Source organism: Pieris napi, chromosome 24, assembly GCF_905475465.1.
Source record: "Pieris napi chromosome 24, ilPieNapi1.2, whole genome shotgun sequence".
Lineage (NCBI taxonomy): Eukaryota > Metazoa > Arthropoda > Insecta > Lepidoptera > Pieridae > Pieris > Pieris napi.
This window is the reverse complement of record NC_062257.1, coordinates 6,136,666-6,162,289: the sequence shown is the minus strand read 5'-3', so window position 1 is coordinate 6,162,289 and position 25,624 is coordinate 6,136,666. Positions and strand designations below refer to the sequence as shown.

Sequence of the window (25,624 nt, the reverse complement as noted above, 5' to 3'; positions counted from 1 at the left end):
TGACCTTGAATGATGTATCGGATGAGGTGAAGGAATTATATAAATATTTGTATCAAACAATAGAACAACAAAAACTTTTCGGAAGAAACAAAAAGTAGTTCCTAGTTGAGTAACCTTCAATTTTTTTCGCACAGTTAGCCTCGAAGAAGAGACATATACAATATACATATAATATCATAGTTATATAACAACTAGCTGACCTGGCAAACGTCGTTTTGCCATGTATAATATCATTTATAATAAAAAATAGGGGTTGATCGTGGAGGGTTGAAAATTAGGGGTTGTATGTATTTTTTAATGCTGTATTTAAAGAAAATATATAATTTAGGGGTGGACTACCCTTAACATTTAGGGGGATGAAAAATAGATTTTGTCCGATTCTCAGTTATACTCAATATCCAAACAAAATTTCATGAGAATCGGTCAAGCCGTTTCGGAGTTTAACCACAAACACCGCGACAAGAGAATTTTATATATTAGATGACGTAAGAGCAGTGTTGGCCTAGTGGCTTCACTGTCTTTCATCTTCGAGGTCCTAGGTTCTAACCCGGTGGATTTTTGAAGTTACACTTCTTTTGGCGCGTTAGGGAAAAATTATGAGAGTAAATTTTTACGATGCGCGCGTACCTTCATAAAAATCCGGTACCCTGAAGTTAGCTATAGTCAACATTTTAGTTTTTTATACAAACGTAGAATAACATTTTTTATCTTGTTGCGCCAAAGAATCAATATCAGTTCAAAGAATTTGTATGACTCAATACTTGGCGATTAAAAAGAGTGGCGGAAAGTTTCTTGCCGGTTCTTCTTACCCGCACTACGTCCTTGACTTGCGAACTGGTAGTAAATGTAAATTTACAATTAATTTAACTTCTTTTTGACGTTCATAAGTGTACTTGTTTACCAATATGAATAAAGATATTTTGAGTTTAAGTTTGAAGTATAACTTCTAACGCGTGTACATAAGTACACACACGTTTTTAGTACACAAGGGACTTATTATCCAATTAATAATTTTTAATCAAACACAAAATCGCGTGCATCTAGATCTGGGCCTCAGATTTCTCTATCTGTTTTATGATCATTTGTCAACGTAAAAGGCAAGATCAGCCTGTGCCTGAATCCATTTACTTTTTGGGTCTAAGGCAATGCTTTCCTTCACACACACCACAGCCAGGGATCGAACCTACGACCTAAGGGATAAAAGTCGCACGCTGAAACCAGTCAAACACAGTATCACCTCGACACTGCAGATTTCCGAACTAATTCGACTTAGGGTCCTTCAAGAAAAGAGCGTACGAATTCTTAAAAGGCCGGCAGCGTGCGAGCCTTCTGGCAGTGCGAGTGTCCATGGACGGCGGTATCACTTAACATCTCTTGCATGAGCCTCCTGCAACATAAAAAAACTATTCTTTGCTCACTCTTGGAATCCAAAAGATTTGTCCGATTTGATATAATTCCATAAAAGCTATACACAAAAAGTGGAGCGGTAGCGAGTCCAAACTCGTACTTGTCCTTTCGCCCCTTCATCCTCTCCACAAGAGAGTGGATGGAGGGATTATAAAAACGTATGATACAGGTCTTGATTCGCCTTGAAGACCTCTGTATAGGTTTGTTAACTGTCCAGTAAACCACAATTTCTTTCGCAGGTCAGCAGAAGAGAATTCAATATCAGAAATAAAGGCAGATGTGTTTTCCGAGATACGGTTTCTTCGAGTTCTGCGCCTGTCTCGCAATCGTCTGACTTCAGTTCCAGAGGCATTGACATACACCACTCGGCTCCAGGCATTGTAAGAAATTGTTTTTACACGCTTTATATTAGCTTCACCTGTATGTATGTATATATGTAACCGACTCCTTCGGACTCGATTTTGACCCACTTTAAACGGACAGATTTAATTCAAACTTTGTACACTTATAAAGAATCAGCGACAGTATAATAATTTCATAGGTTTATCTCGAAAAAACAATGAAAATTTTTTTAAGTCCACAAAGCAATACGATTAAATTGAGACAACATGTATTGCTGCTAGGACTAAAAAGTGGAAAATAAATATAGTAAAAAACTATAAAACACGCTTTTAAATCACATCAAACTAAAACGTTGAAAAATAATTCCTAATTTAGGCTGAAAATGGTAATGAACAAAAAATACTGGTATTATTGTGAAAAAGCGTGGGGCGCTCTGTGCCATATTTTTCGTCTATAGAGCAACCCATGCTTTTTCACAATAAAAGCAGTATTTTTTGTTCATTACCATTTTCAGCCTAAATTAGGAATTATTATAATGTAGTTTTTTGTCTGTTTGACGGATTACGTAGCTAGTTACATCTCCTCTAAACAATGTATGAAAAGTTCTGATCGGTAAAATCGCTACGCTACGAGGCTGTTCTGTTCCTGGGTTTAAGTCCTGCCCGCACTCTGTCCAATGACGACAAAAGCTCATGATTGACATCGGGATATCGGAACAGTTACAGAGTAAGAGCACACGTATGGTCAGCCTCTTATCAACCATCAACCCTCAGCCCCACATTCCACGGCTCCAGCATAGAAAGACAAAGAATCTCACCCCTTATAGCACACGTAAACTTCTTTCCTTACCTTTACGAAGATCTTCATGGGGATTTTGGGGTGACTCACTAAAACTTTGGAGGGATTTGACCAAATACGGTTTAAGCATTATTTGACGACTCATTGTTCTAGTGGTTAGTACCCCTGCGAATCCAAGGGTCCCGGGTTCGATCGCCGGCTGAGACGAATATCGATGTGATGAGCATTTGGTGTTGTGCTTAGGTCTTGGGTGTTTAAATATGTATTTATATGTCTATCTATCTATAATATGTAGGTATATTCATTGTCTAGTACCCATAACACAAGCTTTACCAGCTTAGCATGGGACTAGGTCAATTGGTGTGAATTGTCTCTAATAAAAATATATTATGAATAACGAAACGGATAGCAAAAACTTGCTGGGAGATATTGAGACTACGTTCCGGATAATTATTACCTCTGTCGGAAACTTAACCTTTTTGCTGTGTCGACTCGCACTGTCCAGAATCAACAAGCTCCCATTCCCCGCTAACTCTCGCAGCTTAATAGCTTTCTCGACTTTTCACCGGAATCCGTGGCTATAGGGGGGAGGGGGTCTTTAATTTTCTTATTTAACCCACATTGTCTATAAACGAAATAAACTATCGAGGATTCCTACAAAAAATTAATACGTTTATGTACTATTATTTTTGAAAGCTTTGCTTCCTTTTGCTGACAAGAGAAGGGGAGGGGGGGGGGGGGATAAATTGCAGTAAATCTGCTAACGTAATACTTGAACCGCCCCAGAGGGACCTATTTGTGAAGCGTGTGGAGGTAATCTACTATGATTTTATATAATAATGGATAGCAAAAGGTTTTTGTTTTTTTTTATAAAAATAACTTAATAGTTTTATAATTAGTTGAAATTAATTGTGTATACTTTGACATTAAAAATTAACATTTAAAACAAAACACTCCAGATCCTCCGCCATCTTGTCTGTCAATAGATTTTGAAAGAAAGAAATAAAATACTTTACACAATAAAAAAGGATGTATGGTTAAAAGAGAAAGTGTTGCCCACACCAGGATTCCCTGAGTCGTGGGCATTCTCATCCAATTGACATATTAATTATTTAAAAAAGGTTAATCGACATCACAGGAGACCGAAGATCTGACAGCTACCTCGGACAAAGAATTAGTCTAGCGATTCAAAGGGGGAACGCTGCCAGTATCTTCGGAACCTTGCCTAAAGGGACTCCTTTTAATGATATATTTTAGTTTATGTTAAGTTTAGTTATTTATTTTAATGTATATTATTTTATTATTATAAGTATTTAGTTATATCTGTGTTTATAGTAATATAATATATATATGTTAGATATTATTGAAATTTGATTAAAAGTTTATTTTAATTGTTTTTAAAAAATCCACATAACACTTACAATTGTATTATTAAACAAGAATACTTTCCGTTTCAGCACAGCACAGGTTTAGAAGACGTTTAAAATTGTTAGTGAATTTATAAAGTTTTGAATCGGCTAGTTACAACCACAACACACATTACACACTTAAAATTTACCTTATTCCTTTTTCTTTCCATAAATTTTTATTATCTTTCGTTTTTGATTATTATTATTATCATTGTGTGAGTTTCGTTATTAATAATGTTATTACGTCTATATTTTATTGTGTGTCATTATTTTTATACATATTTGTTCTCGCTTCTATTTTTTTGCATCTGATAGGTCGTTGACTTTTAAAAACGCCTATTCACTGGCTTCAGTGACTACCAGATAACGGTCACGTAGATACAGTACTGGATATGACAAGAATACTTTGAACATTGGAAATGATTTTTTTTTTAATTTTCAATATCAGCCAAGAGGCAGATTTTATGAGAAATGATGGCAATTAGGGAACGCTAATCCAATAATTTTTATTCCCTCCGTAATTTGTAAACAAATTATGAAATATTCTGGAAATAAATTAAAAAAGAACAGCAATGTTGGCCTAGTAGTTTCACCGTGACTCTCATCCCTAAGGTCGAAAGATCCTCGCTCCAATGAATTTTCTATGTGCGCATTTAACACTCGCTTGTACGGTGAAGGAAACATCGTCAAATGGCATTACAGACAAAAAGTCGAAGTCGTGTGTCAGGCACAAAAGGTCGCCCATGGACACTCACATTGCCAGAAGGCTCGAGCCGGTTGGCTCTTTTCTTGAAGGATCCTAAGTAGAATTGGTTCGAAAACTTTAGTGGGCAGCTGGTTCCACATAGAGGTGGTGCGCGGTAAAAACTGCCTTAAAACGCTCAGTTGTGGAACGGACGTCGAGGTGATTCGGGTGGAATTAATTAATAATGGTTAAACTTTATTCGGAATAATCAAAATCAGAATCCAAAAAATCAATAAAACAAAGTTTAGGCTATTAAACCTGTTAACTATTGGAAAAAATGTAATTGCATGAAGTATCAAGACAATAAATCATTCTAACCTAAGAAATTCAAGTCATTGAATTTCACAGAATGTCAATTCTGTGTTGCCATCCGAAAGTTTTTATATAATTCAATTATCTTCTTTCATTAGCCAGACTCTTTATTACTCTCTCTTAGCCAGATTTTTGTTATATTACATAGTAGAAAACTATTCAAGAGAAAAGGCAAGAGAACACCAATCCACCATGCTTTTTTGGTGGTTATGCCATTAAATTGTAGCTTATGTGAAACGTTGGTAATTATTTTGATAAGGATCAATACCTAGGTACGAATAAAGAGCCTTTTTTAGCGCTGGTATTTTAATAAAAAAAAATTAATAAAAGGACGCTTATTGTGACGTAACTATAAAAGATAGAGACATGCTGTCGCGACATTTTTTATGGATGATTTTTTAGTGATGTGTCCTGAAAAATTTTAATACATCATTTTGTTCTATCATTAATAGTTTTCGCAGCGCACACGACTGAAGGAAGTTTTTTGTTTATTTTTATACACCTTGGGTAAAAAAATTAGATTATTCAAGTTTTAGTAAGCAACCCTAATTTTTTTGAAAATGAAACAGCCTATGTCACTCGGGAATAGTGTAGCTTGCCAAAGGTGAAAGAATTTTTGAAATCGGTGCAGTAGTTTCGGAGCCTATTCATTTCAAACAAACAAAAAATCAAACCTTTCCTCTTTATAATATTAGTATAGATGAATTTCTGCAAAATCTTTCACATCTAGTATTCATAGACTCCTAGTCGCACCCACGCCGACATCACGCTGTCACACAACACAAGAAATACGGGCATTTAACTTTTCAGCAGACGATTTAATTTTAAAAAGTATTTCTAGTTATTTATCTATTACATTATTAAAACTATATTTATACACAATGGTGATAAAAATTCACAATTTACAGCTTGCCAGCCAGTGGACTGTGAAATTTAAATGTGGTAAATGTCAGGTATATATATGTATGGTATATGTAGTGTATGTTTCAAGCTGCACAAGATAGTCAAAAATCATTTATTCATATGTACAATGTACACTTATGAACGTCAAAAAATACTTCTAATTTTACATTTACTGCCAGGAAGAGAAGAACTGACAATAAACTCTCCGCCACTCTTTTTAATCGCCAAGTATCTAGTTTTACACAACGTTTGTAAGACAACCATTACACCATGTTCCACATGACATCTTAAGTAATAAATAATAATAAAATAAATTAAAAACAAAGATTTGTCCTCTATCAGCAGGAGGCATGGTGTAATAGGAGCACGCACTTACATTCTCGTGGGAGCCACACTCTATAACTAAATATATTATGAGAGGGTGAGATGTAAGAACCTAACAACCCTACGAATCCTTAAGCCCTAGATATAGATAGTGAATATATAAGTACGGTATATCTCCACCAAGGGACCTAGCAGACGGAGCCCTACGGATCAAAGGTTCAAGGTGAATTAACTCGAAGCTATCGCTCACTACGATAATTAATGGCTTGAAGGAGTCTTTAGAGGATTTAAATCTGATTTATTGTGATAAATCTTAAATACATACACTTATTCACACATACATATCTGGTGAGCTGTTGGTGTATCGCATCTTCAGCTGTTAATTAGAACAACCACGTGAGCCGTGTGAGATGTTGTTAAAGTGAAATCTGTACATCGCTAAAGGCTTGTTGTTGGTAAATTGTATAAGTGACCTGGGTCAGTCCGAAAGCAGCAATGAACCGTATAAAAATTACGAAATAATCAAATACAAAGCAAACTCTTACAGGACATAAACATTATCGTTCCAAGGTTTAAAGTCAGCAGAATTTTCCAAATTCCATCTGCAAAAACCAACCTAGAAGTTCAGGCGCCATTTTAATTATTTCCGAATATAACGGATTAAACAGTGCTTATCCGGAGCGGTATATATTCGGTAGTAGGCTGATCAATTTTAAAGAATTGATACGTGCCTATCTCGTACCTAATCCGCTGTTTTGCTGGTATGTTTTCTGCTTAACAAACATTTCTGGTATTTTTGACGTGACAACGTCTTATAATTCGATGGCTGCACGCACGAAAAAACATGACGCATGCGGCGATACCTAGCTCTGAGGCGTTCCATTAAAGACTTGAAGCAAGCGAGAGCGCGGAACGAGCGACAAAGAGGCACAATCGACCTCCGCGTTCGGCAGCGTTCGTTCGTTAAAAAATTGACATAATTGTATTTATGCGTACAAATAAATGTAACTCGATCAATTCAATTGTAATTTCCATTTACCTCCTTTTCTATATCCATACAAAATATCTATCAAACAAATAAAATTAAAATTTTCTTTTGAAAAATGTAATTATTCCATCAGTATTTTCTTATGACGTTGTCACGTTCAACTATCGTCAGTAAACCGACTTTACAGACACGATTTTTTTTTTGTTGTGATGTCGGCGTGCAAATATATATCAATTAACATTTCATCATTATATTCTATTGTTGTACGCTAGTACATCATATAGAGTAAAACTCTCTCTATTATTTAAAGCACCCCGATGACAAAGGACTAAAGGTTTTGTATTTAACGAAACGAGCTTGAAATAGAAAATAACAGAACATGTATCAATTAGCAAAACAGTATCCTATCGTTGGAAACGCAAACCGGAAGTATTCACGTGATATATACATTACAAATATGCATTTGTGACCTTACAACTTCCGGCATTCCGCGTTTTATATAGAATTTACTCATTTACTTATTTATTTATAAACACGTTGCTGCAGAAATAAAATCTAATTGACATAGTCAAATGAAAAGGCGATAAAGCAGCCATATAGGCAGGCAAGATTTTTTTTAGATAAAGTAGGGCAAAAATACACAAAAGATATATTATTACTAGCAGACTCGGCCAAGCGTTGCTGTGGCTAATGTTTCTGTTATATTACATAGTAGTAAACTATTCAAGGGAAACGGTAGGAGAACACCAGTCATGGGAACCACCATGCTTTTTTGATGGTAATGCCATTAAATTGTAGCTTGGTACTTTCTACACAGCGCAATCGGTTAGAATTGTGACTATCAAATAGTAAACAAATAATTTGCAACAAAATAATATTGCGGGTATAAATTGAGATGTAAGCTATCCTATCTTTGAAGTTAGATCAAACTGCACACGGTGTGCAAATTTGATTGAAAGCGGTTAAGTAGTTTAGGAGTCCATAGCTGACAAACAACGTGACGCGTGATTTTTATATATTAAGATATTATTTAGACAAAACTAATGGAACAAAACGAAGCAATTAATGACAATATTTACAAACTTATGACAATATTATTTAAAAAATACATGCCTATTTTATTTAACTGAGAAATGAAACAGTTGCTCCTTCTTAAAAAAAATAAGTGGCGCTACAACCTCTTTAGGTCTGGGCCTCAGATTTTGTAAGCTGTTTCATAATCACTTTTCAATATAAGAGGCAAGTAGGTGAAGAACCTCCAGTGCCTTACACACCGCCGTCGACTTTATGGGTCTAAGACATGTCGGATTTCTCACGATGTATTCACCTTTCGAGCGAATGTTAAATGCGCACATAGAAAGAATGTCCACTGGTGCACAGCTGGGGATCGAACCTACGACCTCAGGGATGAGAGACGCACGACTAGGCCAACTACTTTTAATTTCTTAATATAAATATATCTAATCTTTTGTTTATTTTGAATATCATTAATTTTTATTATTACATTATCTGAATTGGGTAATCACAATCCCGCAAAGTTTCTTTTGTTTGTGCGAACTTTCGAATTAACAAAAGCTCTCTAAGTCTGCACTATTCTGAACTTTTTAAGTGTCTTAACTAAGTTTCTATAAAATATCTCGTTCAGTTTGTTAGTGTAGACCTCAATATCTTTAAGAAATGTCATAATTCTCGCCCTTTTATGGTTGTTCCGTAGGCTGATTTGCCCCATATAAACAACTGAAATTCTCCTTTGTTGTTCATGTACCCTTAAATACAAAGACATAAATTTCTTACAGGAATCTCGCTGGCAACATGATCACGGAACTCGCAGAGTCGTCGCTGCCGTCATTGCCAGTTCTTCACACATTGTAAGTTTTATTTTTTTCTATTAGCTTCTAAAAATATATCTATAGCATCAAAAATACATAATAAGTTAAAATATACTTCTATAGCGGCCAAATATACTTCTATAGCGGCAAAATTTACTTCTATAGCGTCAAAATTTCGTTCTATAGTGTCAACATATACTTCTATAGCGTCAAAATTTCGTTCTATAGTGTCAAAATATACTTCTACTGCGTCAAAAAATACTTCTATATCGTCAAAATTTCGTTCTATAGTGTCAAAATATACTTCTATAGCGGCAAAATATACTTCTATAGCGTCAAAATTTCGTTCTATAGTGTCAAAATATACTTCTATAGCGTCAAAATTTCGTTCTATAGTGTCAAAATATACTTCTATAGCGTCAAAATTTCGTTCTATAGTGTCAAAATATACTTCTACTGCGTCAAAAAATACCTGTAAACTTAAGAACCTATATCATACACGACTTATCTAGAAATGTGTGGCTGCAAATACAACACAATATGGTCATAGTCATATGGCCTATGGTTTGAGCGACCCAGGTCGAATCTATAGAAAGTTTATTTTATTTTATTTATTACTAATACAATAGAAAACTAAACTAAAAACATAATATAAACATAACAAGTAAAAACTTAAAACCTAAACCTTTTTATAACTAATCTATAAATATAAAAATGAAACCCGTTTTCCGTTGTATGTACGACATAACATGAAAACGGCTTGACCGATTTGTCTGTTTTTTTTATATAATATTCCTTGAAGTACGAGGATGGTTCTTACGAATAGAAAAAATTAAAATAATTGAGTGAAAAAGTCTAAAAACAACACTTTTCTATATTCCCATACAAAATATTCGTAATAATATTTAAAGGCAATTTGAACTTTAATACCATATCATAAAGTTCAAGTGTTAGTGGAGGGGTTCCGGGAAGGTAAATTTTTATTTTTTGACATAATGTATTTGTTGTATTATCAAATTTCTTTTTTTTATCTTATTAGCTAGACCGGTGTCCCGAATAGCAGAATAAGTATTTAAAAAAAATAAAGAATCGACTATTAGGCGGTACGATGTTCGCCAGGCCAGCTAGTTATAAATAATGCAATTCTTGTGAATTCAGCCAGTGTGCAACTAAATACATCCGTCATACAAGCAATAATATTTAGGGTGCGCAAGACACGCGTAAATGGTGCTTCTCTGAGTAAATTCGTACGCGCCTGTACTGCCAGCAATTGCGACCGCTTACCACGCCGAGTGTGGTTATTTGGCACACGCAGCCCCAATCTCTCCTTTCCGCATTATATTACCTCTAAGGACAATCAAACAAGATTTCAGCTACAGCTATCTCCATATGGAATTTTTATTTAAACATTCAGGCCCAATGGAGAACGCTACAAGATCTTCTTGCTACAGTCCTGACATACCTCCATACTTGACGACTCATTGGTCTAGTGGTTAGTACCCCTGACTGCGAATCCATGGGTCCCGGGTTCGATCCCCGGCTGAGACGAACATCGATGTGATGAGCATTTGGTGTTGTGCTTAGGTCTTGGGTGTTTAAATATGTATTTATATGTCTATCTATCTATAATATGTATGTATATCCATTGCAGTACCCATAACACAAGCTTCACCAGCTTAGCATGGGACTAGGTCAATTGGTGTAAATTGTCTTTAAAAAAAAATACCTTTTTTGGTTCATCCGCTTTCATGACATCACTTACTTCACCATGTATTTTTGACCTTCTCTAGTACCTCCTGGATTTGGATTAGGTGGACACCTACTTGAAATCAAGATTATTTCAATACCTGTAGATTATTTTTAAATTTACTATTGACGGACATTCTACGTAAATCACGTAACGAATTTAAACATGTACGAGATATATATTCGTTTTAAGTAAAGTATATTGATTAGGTTCTCAAAATCAAAATACGTTTATTCAGTTTAGATGCGTCTTAGGGCATGCTTATAAATGTCAAAAACGTTTACAAAATTCGCGAAAGAGCAAGACTACGCCATCCGTTCGCAAAACTACCAGGAGGCCTTGTTCTGAGAAGAACGGGCAAGAAACTCGGCAAGTTTTGACCTCCCTTTACATTACAATTATTCAAAGGGAAATGTCATAAACCACAATGTCAAAGTTACATAAGTAAAAAAAAATAAAAATCTGTTCTGTGATTTACCACATTCACCATTACACACAAATCAAATTATAAGAACTATTGCCAAGCGTTTTTATCTTCCAGGTAGTCATTGACCTTTACACATCAAGGTTTTTTTTATATGTGTTTTGAATCTGTTTAAAGGCAGTTCCAATATTTCACTAGGAATCTTGTTATAGCAGCGTATACTTAGGCCCATAAATGAAATATTTATTTTCTGCAACCTGTAAGACGGCTGGAAAAGCTTTCCCTTATTTCTTGTATGTCTATTGTGAATATCACTGTTCTTTGAATGTGTGTATCTAATAATCGAAACTAAGAAAACTAATTAAAATAGCACTTTTATGTTAACAAATATATAGCTATAATCTGACTTAGTAAACTTTCCAATACCACGTGATCAGTAATAAATAATTATGTATTATTATGATCAATCTTCGTTCCCGAGTATGGTATTGACAGCTGTCATCAATCATGTGACAGTTTATGAACAACGAAATTTATTAATCAAAAACACTGAATTTGGTATACATTATTTATTTATAAAAGACTAGAACTGAGGGTTTTGGCCACAGATTTTTGTATTCCTTTATTTTTATTATTTTGATAGACAAACGATAGTTTTGTCTTATACATTTCAGTTTTACATTACGCACATACTTAATTGTTGCTCGGTCGGGGTTCAAACACGCAACTTCGGGAGTCCAGCCCACTATTCTAATAGTTCAATTCCATTGACCACCTACATATTTTAATTTATTTTATTATTATTAATTAACTATTAATTACCTAAGAAGTCACGTGGAACATGGTGTAATGATTGCAGCTTACAAACATTGTTTAAAACAAAAAAACTTGGCGATAAAAAAGAGTGGCGGAGAGTTTATTGCCAGCTCTTCTCTTCCGTTCTACGCCCTTGATATGAGAACTGGCAGTAAATGTAAAATTAGAAGCATTTAATATGTTTTTCTTTTTTGACGTTCATAAGTGTACATTGTGTTACCTATTTGAATAAACGATTTTGACTTTATACAATTGTTTTTAACGTCTTAAAAACCCCTAAAATATATAGCTGATGTGCGTGTGTCAGCGGATTTGGAGAAATTATCTAACCTATTTCTAAAAGAGTTCAAAGAGTGTACACTAATTACACTTTCCGAAAGCGTCAGCCACAACTCGGTTTGAGAGAAAGCTCTTTACGGAATTTTTACTATATTGAGTCGTCTTCAGTTTTAAAGAGCTTTAAATGTGCGCTCTCGCTTTTTTTAAATTTAAATTGGACACTCGATGCCAGAGGGCTCTCGAGTGCGTTGCCGGCCTTTTAAGAGTTGGTACGCTCTTTTCTTGAAGGACCCTAAGTCGAATTGGTTCGGAAATACTTCAGTGGGCAGCTGGTTCCACATAGTGGCGGTGTGAGGCAAAAAAAAAGAAAGCTTCGCTTAACATAAAGATCCTACTAATATTATAAACGCGAAAGTTTGTATGTATGGATGGATGTTTGTTACTCTTTCACGTAAAAAGTACTGAATGGATTTGAATTAAACTTTACAATAATATAGCTTATACATCAGAATAACACATAGGCTACAATTTATAAAGATATTGTGTGAATTTTCCAAAATATCAAGTAGGAAAATATCTACCATCTGCGGGCTATTCTGGCGTGCTCTGCCAAAACCGCTAGAGTTACACATATGTAACGCGCCACGCTATTATAAGCTACTCGAAATACTAATTTTGCGCAGGCGAAGTCGCTGGCACCAGCTAGTGTTTTATGTATAAGTGTAAGCCATTTTGGAAAGCCAAACAAAAAGAGATAAATAGAGAAACAAGAGAACCATCAAATGCCAGCCATGTGGTGCAATATTTATACTGTGACAACTGTGTGTGTATGTGTGTGTACACAAATCCCTATTAATTTTAAATTTTCAAATTTATATATTAATATTATAATCCCTAAATTCCTATAAAGCAAAATATTAAACTCGTATCGTATCATATGATATCTCAATTGTCCAGTCCAAGACGCAAAATATATTATAAAACCTCCTTTATGCCGGTTTTCAATATTTATTGGATGAACAAAACTAAAGAATACGGATTAAAATGGTTTAATATTCTAGGTCTTTAGTCTTTTGAATGGTTTAAGGTCTTTAATAATAATAAAAACTTTATTTATGACATAAGGTTTGTGACAAAATTATATCGCTAGTCCCCCACTAGGGAGTTTCTGTACCATAAACAATTCCATGGTTTATGGTACCTGTTTTAAACATTTTTTTAAAGTACATTTTAGTGTTACAACTATGTTTTATAATAAATAAAGTATGAGTGAATATGTGAGTGTGTATGCGCATGTGTTTGTGTTAGTTTTTGGAACCTCAAAGTCATACCAAGATATGTAATTATGATAGTAGATTCGAAATCCAATTTGGCTAGCATAATTTTTATTTGATTTGCGAGTTTATATCTGGATAATTTGATCTTTGTATTGTCTTTGATTAACATAACTCATTTAAATAAAACACTATTTTGACCGGATTGAAGTTATGTATTATTATAAATTTACAACTATTTAACATAATTTTAAATTTATCCGACGTTTCGCGTGCTTTACAGCGTGCGTGGTCACGGTGACTGAAGACAAAAGATGTTGAATGTCAAAAAGTATCACAGCTGCAGAGAAAGTTGCATTATCTGTATTTATTTCCCCGGAGTTGGTATCGACTAAAAGATGGAGGGTTGTTAAATAGTTGTAAATTTATAATAATACATAACTTCAATCCGGTCAAAATAGTGTTTTAATTTGATCTTTGATTATATATTATCAATTAACATTGTAAATATTGAACCGGAACCAGTGGCGCTACAACCTTTTTAGATCTGGGCCACAGATACTATCTGTTACATGTTAATTTTATTCATTGACAAGTAGGTGATCAACCTACTGTGCCATTCACACGCCGTCGACTTTTTGGTTCTAAGCTGGTTTCCTCACGATGTTTTCCTTGACTGTATAATACAGATGGCGCTACAACCTTTTAGGTCGCGGCCTCAGATGTCTGTATCTGTTTCGTTATTTTAACCCATAGACGAGAAATCAGTCTTATGTGTCTGACATATATCGGGTTTTTATAAGGCATGCCCTACGATGTTTTTCATCACCCTAACAGATGGCGTTAAATGCATAGAAAGTTTATCGGTACACCGGCTTGAACCTACGACCTCAGGGAGTCATGTTGAAAGCACTAGGCTTTCGACCCCTTTGCTATTCTATATTGTCTTTTTATGTAAAAAAAAAAATCTGTGGCGCTACAACCTCTTTTAGGTCTTGGCCTCAGATTTCTGAATATGTTTTATGATAATATTTTAAATCTAATAGGCTAGTAGGAGATCAGCCTCCAGTGCCTGACACACGCCGTCGTCTTTTTGGGTCTAAGACATGTCGGTTTCCTCACGATGTTTTCCTTCACCGTTCGAGCAAATGAAATGCGCACATAGAAAGAAAGTCCATTGGTGCACAGCCGGGGATCGAACCTACGACCTCAGGTATGAGAGTCGCACGTTGAAGCCACTAGGCCAACACTGTTCAACTGTCTTTTTATGTACAAAACGTAAAATCTTCTTGACATTGTCACATTCGAAATAAAATGATTGACTTGCCGAGAGTTAAGTTCGGTGAAGGTTTTTTGTATGGATATTTAGATATAAGTTAAATGAAACACTGTTGAAGCTGGGTAACAACTGGCTTTAATTGTTTAAAATATGAGCCTATAACTAACATAAAATTAGGGGTAGGGTTGTGACGCTGGATTAACTACTAAAGACTATTTCAAGGGTTATTAAATCTATGTGAAACTTATGTGTAGTCGACCTATTGGACATGATCGGAAACGCGAATGTTATATTACAATTTACTGTACAAGTTTAAGATTGTTTACATTTCGTTTGCGCTTTTAATGATTAATATAGATTTATAATATATAATAAAAAGCGTATTTTTCACATATTCATTCCCAAGGTTTAAAATCAGCAGAATATTCCAAATTCCGTCTGCGAGTACCAACTTATGAGTTCAGGCACTAACACTACTTATCCTAGGCTTGACATATCGGGTAGTGGGCTTAAGAACTTAAAACAAAGCATTGTTAGGCGCCTATCTCATACCTCCGCTGTTTTGCTGGTAATTTTCTTAACAGTATAGTATTGTCTTTTATTGACATAACTTTCACACATTTGAAAATAAAACAATTTTTTACCGGATTGAAGTTATGTATTTACAATTATTTTACATAATTTTAAATTTAACCGACGTTTCGCGTGCTTTACAGCGTGCGTGGTCACGGTGACTGAAGACAAAAGGTGTTGGATGTCAAAAAGTATCACAGCTGTAGAAAAAGTTGTATTATCTGTATTTGTTAAATTTTAAATTATGAAAAATAATTGTAAATACATAACTTCAATCTGGTAAAAAATTGTTTTATTTTCAATTCTTAACAGTAAACAAAAAATACTAGTATTTTTATTTTGTTTTATTTTTTGTTACATTTAAGTTTACCATAATCTAAATATTTATAAATTACGTGTCACGTTGTTTGTCCGCTATGGACTCCTAAACTACCGAACCGATATCTATCAAATTTGCACCGTGTGCAGTTTGATCTAACTTAAAACATAGGATAGCTTACATCTCAATTTATACCTGCAATATAATTTTATTGCAAAATATTTGTTTATTATTTGATAGTCACAATTCTAACAGATGGCGCTGTGTTGAAAGTACCAACGTTACACATAAGCTACAATTTAATGGCATAACCACTAAAAAAAGCATGGTGGTCCCCATGACTGGTGCTCTCCTACCGTTTCCCTTGAATAGTATGCTACTATGTAATATAACAAAAACCTTAGCCACAGCAACGCTTGGCCGGTCTGCTAGTAATGTATAAAGTATTATTAATTAATGTTTATGAAGATGACACTGAAATGCTGTACGTAGTAACATTATGTATTTGTCGCAGCCAGCTTAGTTAGCCGTTCAATGAACAGCCTAGCCTTTTAACTAAACAGCGCCGTTTAACTAGCGGCCTGTTATTGTTCTTCTTTTTTGTGCATTTGTATCACTTATCAAGTGAGTGTTTTAAAACAGTGGCGCTACAACCTTTTTCAGGTCTGGGATGTCAGTAATGATAATGATAATTTACCAATCTAATAGGAAAGTAGGTGATTAGCTTCCTGTGCCTGACATTCGCTGTCGACTTTTTGGGTCTAAGACAAGTCGGTTTCTTCACGATGTTTTCCTTTACCGTTCGAGCGAATTTTCGTTTCCCTTGAATAGTTTGCTACTATGTAATATAACAAAAACCTTAGCCACAGCAACGCTTGGCCGGTCTGATAGTTGTTATATAGTTTAAGTTTAGAGAAGACAGCTTCTAACATAGACTGTATGATGTGAACTTCAATAAAACATTATCTAACTTAACTAACATTAGGTTATAACTCGAGTCGATAAATTTTTACCCATATGTAATAAACTAACTAAGAAAAGGAGTTAGGTACATTGATAGGACATTCAAATGTAGTGGAACAGTTTAGAAATAATAGAACATGCGCTCGAGGCTTGAGTCGTGAGTTCTCGTGTCTCATGAATAGCTTGAAGGCTAGCAGGTCGCGGTATTGCATTCGGAAGGTTCTCAAAGTGTCATTATTTTTGGACTTCAAAACTATCTGAAGCAAATTGTTTAAATATGCTAAAATTTTATGAATTTTATATGGTTATGACAAAATTGATTGACAGACACACGTAACATTTATTACTAACAAAAACACACATAATAACTTTTATTATTATTAATATCTATTGATGTGCTTATTTGTTTTATTTTTCGTATATAATATTGTTAATCTATGTAATATGTTTTGGCTTTCCGTACTGTCTAAGTGTTTGTTTTATAATATTATGTATGTTAGCTGTAAGATTACTTATAATTAAATAAATAACAATAATCAAAGAAGAAAATGTAATGAGTGAGTGAGCGAGTGTAATGCCAAAATATGTACTTTTAAGTAAGTTAGGGATTGGACTAGCGCTGTCTACTGATTGGGTTATGAAATTGCCTATTTTAATTTACATTAAAACAATTATTGTATTAATTATGTAATTATAATAGTACATTAAAATTGCCTCTCATATTGCATTTTTGACGACTCATTGGTCTAGTGGTTAGTACCCCTGACTGCAAATCTATGGGTCCCGGGTTCGATTCCCGGCTGAGACGAACATCGATGTGATGAGCATTTGGTGTTGTGCTTAGGTCTTGGGTGTTTAAATATGTATTTATATGTCTATCTATCTATAATATGTATGTATATCCGTTGCCTAGTACCCATAACACAAGCTTCACCAGCTTAGCATGGGGCTAGGTCAATTGTCTTTAAAAAAAAAAAAAATTTGCGGGTTTACATGTTGCATGTATTAACCATCTTTGGAAGAGGCTGGTGCCTATAATAGGACTGTAGAAGTCCTTTGGTAACAGGTCACCAGCCTACAATCCCGGAAAATCAAAATCTCTTATAGGAACGTCGAAGGGACTACTCATATTTGGTCGTAAAACTGATAGTCGTTGTCGATGACGTTGTTATTAAGAACCTAATACAATAGAATTCAGCCGGGACCTTTGATTTTGGTCAATATAACCGGTATGTTGTTCTAAACGATATCGTCGTAAACGCTATATATAAAAACATGACTATATACTATGACTAAACTTAAGTAATAAAACTTAAGCATGAGTGGTTGTGGGTGTGTGAATATGTGTAAGGGTGTGTGTATCAAACGTGTGTCACGCTGTTTCCGGATCTAAGGCATGACAATTTCCTCACAATATTCTTCCTTCCCCATACGAGCTAGTGTTGATGCACAGATACCTAACAAGTATCTTATACTTTTTAAAATTTTTGACGTGACAACGTCCTATAATTCGATGGAGCTGGCATCACGCACGAAAAAACATGACTCATGCGGCGTTACCTCGCTCTGAGGCGTTACCTCGTTCTGAGGCGTTCCATTTAAAATTGACATAATTGTATTTATGCGTACAAATAAATGTAACTTGATCAATTCAATTGTGATTTCCATTTACCTCCTCTATATCCATACAAAATACCTATCAAACAAATAAAATTTAATTTTTTTTTTGAAAAATGCAACCATCCCATCAATATTTTTTATGACGTTGTCACGTTCAATCGTCAGTAAACCGACTTTACAGACAACCGATTTTTAAAGTAAATTGTGGTCTAGAAATTAGTGAACTTAAACGAATTTGCAGCTTTAAAGTTTGAGAACAGCTGTTTGACATGTATCTAATGAGCGTATGATCTGACACAAATACCAATGATGTATGATGCTTTTCCTTTCATTTGTACCATATAACACATGTGTATATTTATCTCACGTTATGATTTAACGCAACAATACACTTAAAACAACTAAATCTATTTACTACTTATCTATACTAATATTATAAAGAGGAAAGGTTTGATTTTTTGTTTGTTTGAAATGAATAGGCTCCGAAACTACTGGACCGATTTCAAAAACTCTTTCACCGCTAGCAAGCTACACTATTCCCGAGTGACAAAGGCTAAGTTTCATTTTCAAAAAAATTAGGAATGCTTACTAAAACTTGAATAATCTAACCAAAGGTGTAAAAAAATAAACATAAAACTTTCTTCAATCGTGTGCGCTGCGAAATCTATTAATGATAGAACAAAATGATGTATTACCAATTGTAATAGTCAGGACATATCACTATCTATAAAAAATGTCAGCATGTCTCTATCTTTTAAAGTTACGTCACAATAAGCGTCCTTTTATTAATTTATTTTTATTAAAATACCACCGCTAGAAAAGGCTCTTTATTCGTACCTAGGTATTGATCCTTATCAAAATAAATACCAACGTTTCACATAAGCTACAATTTAATGGCATAACCACCAAAAAAGCATGGTGGATTGGTGTTCTCCTGCCTTTTCTCTTGAATAGTTTACTACTATGTAATCTAACAAAAATCTTAGCCACAGCAACGCTTGGTCGAGTCTACTAGTTATAAATATAGTAAACGATTGTTCGCGACTATCAATTGTAGACTACCAGAGTACCTACCTACTCTTTCGTCTCTCACTGTCAAATTGTATTTACGCTGTGATGAAAAGAGATGAGTACCATAGTTAAAGTAGTGAAATTAGAATAATAATTGATGAAGGGTAGGACTCTATAACGGGGATTACTCTATAAAAGTGCTTAGTCTATGAAAGTGCTTACTCCGACCGGGTTCGATTCCCGGTTCGAGGGCAAGTTTTAATTTAATTTAAATTAGTTCTCGGCCTTTGGGAGGGTTGTGCGATACCGGGCGAGTGCCTAAACCGTACGTGGAGGACACGGTCGAATTTCTAAAGACAAGCACGTATTATAAAAAATCTTATACTTGACGCTGGCTAAATGCACAAATCGTTTCAGAGCCATTAAAAAAAAATACTGCAATGTGCTCATGAAAAGGCATCTATCAAATTTCACCTAATATCTATCAAAAAGAGAAAAAGAGAGAGAAAGATTAATTTCAATTTTTCTAAAGCTTCAATTTGTGTTTATAATTTCTATAGTTTATTTTTAATTAATAAATTCATGTTAAATAAAATACTTAAGGTGTTAATTTTGGAATTAATTCCAAAATTAGGAAATAATCGATTTTTCGTGTCTAAAATAACTCGTAAAAAATTGAAAATCAATCATAATCGATTTTTTATCTGCCACCTCCCGACATTGTCTGGTCTTTTATAACCCGGACCTCGAACTATTAGGGATATTCGATATACAACGATGTTTACAATGCGATACATTGAATCCGATTCCTTGAAGATGTATTGATATACTCGATACATTGATGTTTTTTTGTAAAACATCAAAAGGATGATAAAAGCAGTTAATTTTACAAAAACTCAAGTTTGAATGGAACACTATAATTTAAAAGTAAAATAAATTTATTCAGCAGCATAAGACTAAATACATTTAAAAAGACAACAAAAATACTGCAATGTGCTACTGAAAAGGAATACACTCACTCACTTATCAAAATCTATCAAAACGAGATTAAGTTACTTTCGATTTTGATTATTCTTAAACGTTAATTTGTGTTTGTAATTACTATTGTTTATTTTAAAATTAATTCAAAAATTAGGAAAAAATCGATTAATTAAAAAAATCGATTATGTTTTTTAAGAAAAATCGATTATTTATGCAGAATGTCACATCCCTAATAAAATGTCACATAACACATCCTTATTCCCTAGAAAATAGTAATAACTATTAATAATAAACTATACCCTGCTGTATAATACAACATACAGGGTTCCAAAAATTACATCGACCAATAGTCGGAATTGGATTTCCAGTTTTATTACATTGACGAGTGACAGTGGAAGTCAGTATATAGTGTAAAGCAAACCAAATGCTAGCGCGTTTCAATAACAAGCAGCGCCATCTGTTGATATATTTTGAACGTAATACTTCGTAGTATTAAAGTTATATTAGAAATTTTAATAATTATTACCTTCATTTATAGAAAAACGCTTTTTACCGGATTAAAGTTATGTATTATTATAAAAGAAGAAATATAAGAAAATTATATAAGAAACGTCGGATAAATTTAAAATTATGTCAAATAGTTGTAAATTTATAATAATACATAACTTTAATCCGGTAAAAAGCGTTTTTTTATAAATGTTATGAGTTATGTTAATCAAAGACAATACTATATTACCTTCATGTCAAGATGCAGTATATTTTGCCGGTGAACAAATTCGATCCCTTCACATATTTGACACATCTTCATCAATCACACGCTCAAACAGCTCGCCACCCGTAATCCTGAAAGAAACAAAAACCTCTTTAAAATGTGAAAAAATAAATAAAGTAAATCATAAAAAAAATATGTTAGTTCTTGCGATTAAAGCACGTTGATGTCTCGTTTCATACTAAATAAATAATATACAAAATAATATTTTATTTTATTTCAATTTTATCATTCATCGTAAATATCAAGAATTTTCCGTGATCGATTGATCCACTTGTATTTCTGCCAATGTATATTTACACTGCATCTTTCAACTATAGACTATAGTTGACGGATGAAAGCTGAAACGTGATGTCTATGGATGAGTTTTTGGCGCCAAATGTTGCTCGAGAATAGATTATCTGTTTGAAGTCAGTGAATGGAGAAAATGTCATAGAGGATTAGTCATAGACAAGAACATGAAATTCTAGTTTAAGACAGTTTTGGATTAGTTGTCTGTTGTATGCAAATAGTGATATTAATAAACGGTTAGGGCATGCGGCTAATCATCTTTGCGTCTAAATAAAAAAAGGGAACGTGTACTTATTATGTACGCGCGTGAGAAGTTATACTTCTTTGGCTTTCTTTATTTTTTTTAAATATTTAACGTTAATAATTCATTAATATTTAGTATATTATTCAAATTATTAATTAATAATAATTATTATATTATTCATTCAATTTAATAACTAGGTATGTTTCATAACCTTTTAACTAAGTAACAATAGGTCTTTGCGAAAAAGCATTGCTAAATTTTTAAAAAAATAATTAAAACTCCTTTATTTGTATAAAAGGTCTATTTACTACAAAGGTCATTATTGTCATTCAAAATTCTTGGCATAGCTGCTAACTTCGAGGATATTCTATTTCTTTTTACTTGTAGATTGTCTTATTCCTATCTCGCTCGGCGCCCGGCTGGTTTAAAAAGAATTGGTTATTGGGCAACTTCATACTGATAATTTTGTGTAACGCGCCTAAAGAAGTATAACTTCAAATATATATAAAAGTTCTTATTTTCATTCCGGCCTGTTTCAACAAATCGATGCTATCACTTCTACCACAAATGTTTTTTTACACGCTTTATATTAGCTTCACCTGTATGTATGGATGTAACCGACTCCTTCGGACTCGATTTTGATCCACTTTTAACGGACAGATTTAATTCAAACTTTGCGCACCTGTCAGAGATCGATGACAATGTAATAATCCGAAAAAAAAAGTGAAAAACATAAAAAAATTTGACTAAAAAATAAAAAAATAATAATTCCTAAATTCCCAGCAAACTAAAAAGTGAAAAATAATTCAAATTTTTTGTTCATTACCATTTTCAGCCTAAATTAGGAATTATTTTTCACTTTTTAGTTTGATGTGCTTTAAAAGCGTGTGTTCTAGTTTTTTTAAACTATTTTTTTTTTAAATCGAGTTAAGTACGTTTGTTTGCGTTGCCTAGCTTTCTAGTAAGACAAGAGTCGTTAGTATTAAGTGAAATAAATAACTCTATTCTATTAAGAACGCAAAACTACCAAACTTGCCAAAATGATCTTAACTTAACCAAACTTCTGTGTCTAACTTGAAGTTCGTTGTAATAGTTATTGTTATTATGGTAATAAAACTGCCAAATCGCATTTACGCCGTTCTATTGACAAAAGTCTGTCGCTAAGTGCGCTATAAAACAAAAATCACTTGGCATGGAACATTAATTTCGACAATTCTCTTTAATACGCCTATTGTTACTGAAATTCAAGAATTACTAGAAGCTAAAAATAAAAAAGTGCGTGCGTACAAAGTACACATATCAGAAGTGAAACTTCTTTGGCAAGGAAGATATGTTAGGAATTTAATGAATTTAATTGTCATTAAAATATTAAAAGTGTCGCAATTAATACGAATTGTAAGTTTAATTTTTAAATTATTTTGCATAAAGTCCGCCCTTCTCATTCTCTCTCAATCGCTATCTCTCTTTTCTTCGACAAAAACGCTGCACATCTTCGTGACGCTAATATTATTATTATTGCGTTTCATCCGTAAAAATATAAAATAGTATGTATATTTATGTCTCATTCTTTCCTGGCTTTATCCTACACATTTTTGTATTTGTGTCTCTTACCTGTCGCTTTCTCACTCCCTCCCACGCCAAATCCTATTAATTTATGTGTCTGTCTCTTTTTACTGTCGCTTTCTCACTCTCTCCCACGCCAAATCCTATTAATTTATGTGTCTGTCTCTTTTTACTGTCGCTTTCTCACTCTCTCCCACGCCAAATCCTATTAATTTATGTGTCTGTCTCTTTTTACTGTCGCTTTCTCACTCTCTCCCACGCCAAATCCTATTAATTTATGTGTCTGTCTCTTTTTACTGTCGCTTTTTCCGTTGCATCCGGTTTGAAATCACAACGATTCCAAAGAAGTTTCACTTCAATAAATTTGTGGCGCTACAACCTTTTCAGGTATGGGCCTCAGATTTCTGTATTTGTTTCATGATCATTTGTCAATCTAATAGGCAAGTGGCCTCCTGTGCCTGACACACGCCGTCGACTTTTTGGGTCTAAAGCTTAGGTTTCCTAACGTTGAGTGTCACCGTAACGTCAAATAGCGGTACTGTCATTTGCATGACGTCCGTCATAGCGGTGATAAACATTAGTTCAACGTTTTTCGCGTGTAGCGGTGCCCATATTTAATTAATGCAATGAGTGGAAACGTGACTTGGACGAGCGAAAATGATGTTTTTTTGCATTATGTTAAAAAGTAAAGACGACCATTATTAACAACCGTAAAATGACGGCCGTTAGTTAACGGCACCGCTTTTCTAGGAAACCTAAGCTTTAGACATGTCGGTTTCCTCACGATGTTATCCTTCAACGTTCGAACGGATGGTTAAATGACCTTTAAGACATTCCATACGATGTTTTCCTTTACCTTACGAGCGAGTGTTAAATGCTTACATATAAAATTCCATTGGTGCACAGCCGGGGATCGAACCTACGACCTCAGGAGAGTCGCTGAAGCCACTAGACCAACACTGTTATATACTATCAATGCCCCGCGGTTACCACGTAGATACCAATTTCATTTTAAAAATACTGTATAGGTATTGAACAAAAAAATAAAAAAATAAAATGCAAAACTTTTATCTATAGAGAAATATATTTATTTGTAGAACTTCAGTGTCTTAGAACTTCTATACACAACATTTGACGTAGTTTTATTTTGTGGCAACAAAATAATTTGATGTTCTGGAGTTCCGACTCAGGCCAACATACAATTGCCCATGGGAAAAACAGTATTTTTTGTAGATATTGATATGTTCTTTAATATTGTACAGCATTTTTTTGTTCTATCACCAATAGTTTCCACAACGCACACGATGACAGATTTGTTATGGATAATTTTTACTCACCTTGGATTATTATTGCATTTTTATAAGGGATCCCGATTTTTTTTAAAATTTTATATGGCCTATGTCAATCAGTGAAGATGCAGCTTTCTAATGCTGAAAATTTTTCGAAATCGGTCCAGTAGTTTTTGAGTGAAAACATTACAAACATAGGTACGAAAACACAAATGTTTCTTGTTTATTAGTATAGATAACTCGAAATACATTTTATATTTTATTTATTTATAAAAACACTGTTCTAATAGGTGTGTCAATTGACAAGAGTGCACAACAATTGAATAAAACTTACAGACGAAACAAAAAGCTAGGAAATTCGGAAATATAAAATTACGGAATAAAAATACTAAAAATTAACTAACTACTATTATACGTATAATTTGTATTTACAATTTTCCTAACCTACAAAATATAAAATTAAAAAAAAAAAATTTGGTCCCTTTGGCAGTGTACCTTCAACGCTGGCAGCATTTCCTCGCTGTATTGCGATACATATTCGTTGAGCCAGGAAAGTGCCAGCTCTGGGGTCACCAGTAATATCTACCAGGCGCCAACTGAAATCTTTCATAAGCGCCTGTGCACTAGAACCCCACGGCCCAAGAGTCTCTACTCCAAAGGGAACAAAATCGAAGTTGGACTACGAGAGAACTATTGTCAGTTCACTTAACGGACAATGAAGAATTCAATTCTTTTTGTAATACAAGACAACAAATAAGAAATATTTATTTCCAAAGACGTTTATTATCTTAACTATTTACGCACGAACATCGTGGAACACCTATTAAAGGTGAATGACCGATAAGGGTGAAATCAGAATAATATGGGGGAGTTTGTTTGTCGACAGTTAAGCTTATCAGGTGAATTTATTTGTATACGTGCCGACATGCTTTTCTATTTTTTTTATTAACTAACCAAATACATTATAATATTAACCTAAGGCCGGGTTCAGACAAGTGTAATGTGTAATGTTAGCATCAACAGTGTAGATGATATGTTATGTATGATGTTTTATGCATATTCAGTAAGTCTGAGAATCGGCTACTATCTATCTTTCAAACCCCTTAGTGATAAGAGGTGTCCAGT

The 25,624-nt window shown here is 34.0% G+C and overlaps 1 protein-coding gene across 2 annotated transcripts in view; it reads left to right on the top strand.

Moving 5' to 3' along the window:
- LOC125061691 (lutropin-choriogonadotropic hormone receptor) overlaps positions 1–25,624 on the top strand; it is a 147,654-nt gene that overhangs the window by 64,458 nt on the left and 57,572 nt on the right. For both annotated transcript variants that reach the window (XM_047667238.1, XM_047667239.1), the window contains exons 4-5: positions 1,647–1,787; positions 9,025–9,096. In XM_047667238.1, the coding sequence (XP_047523194.1) occupies positions 1,647–1,787; positions 9,025–9,096 (213 nt within the window). The remainder of the gene's footprint in view (positions 1–1,646; positions 1,788–9,024; positions 9,097–25,624) is intronic.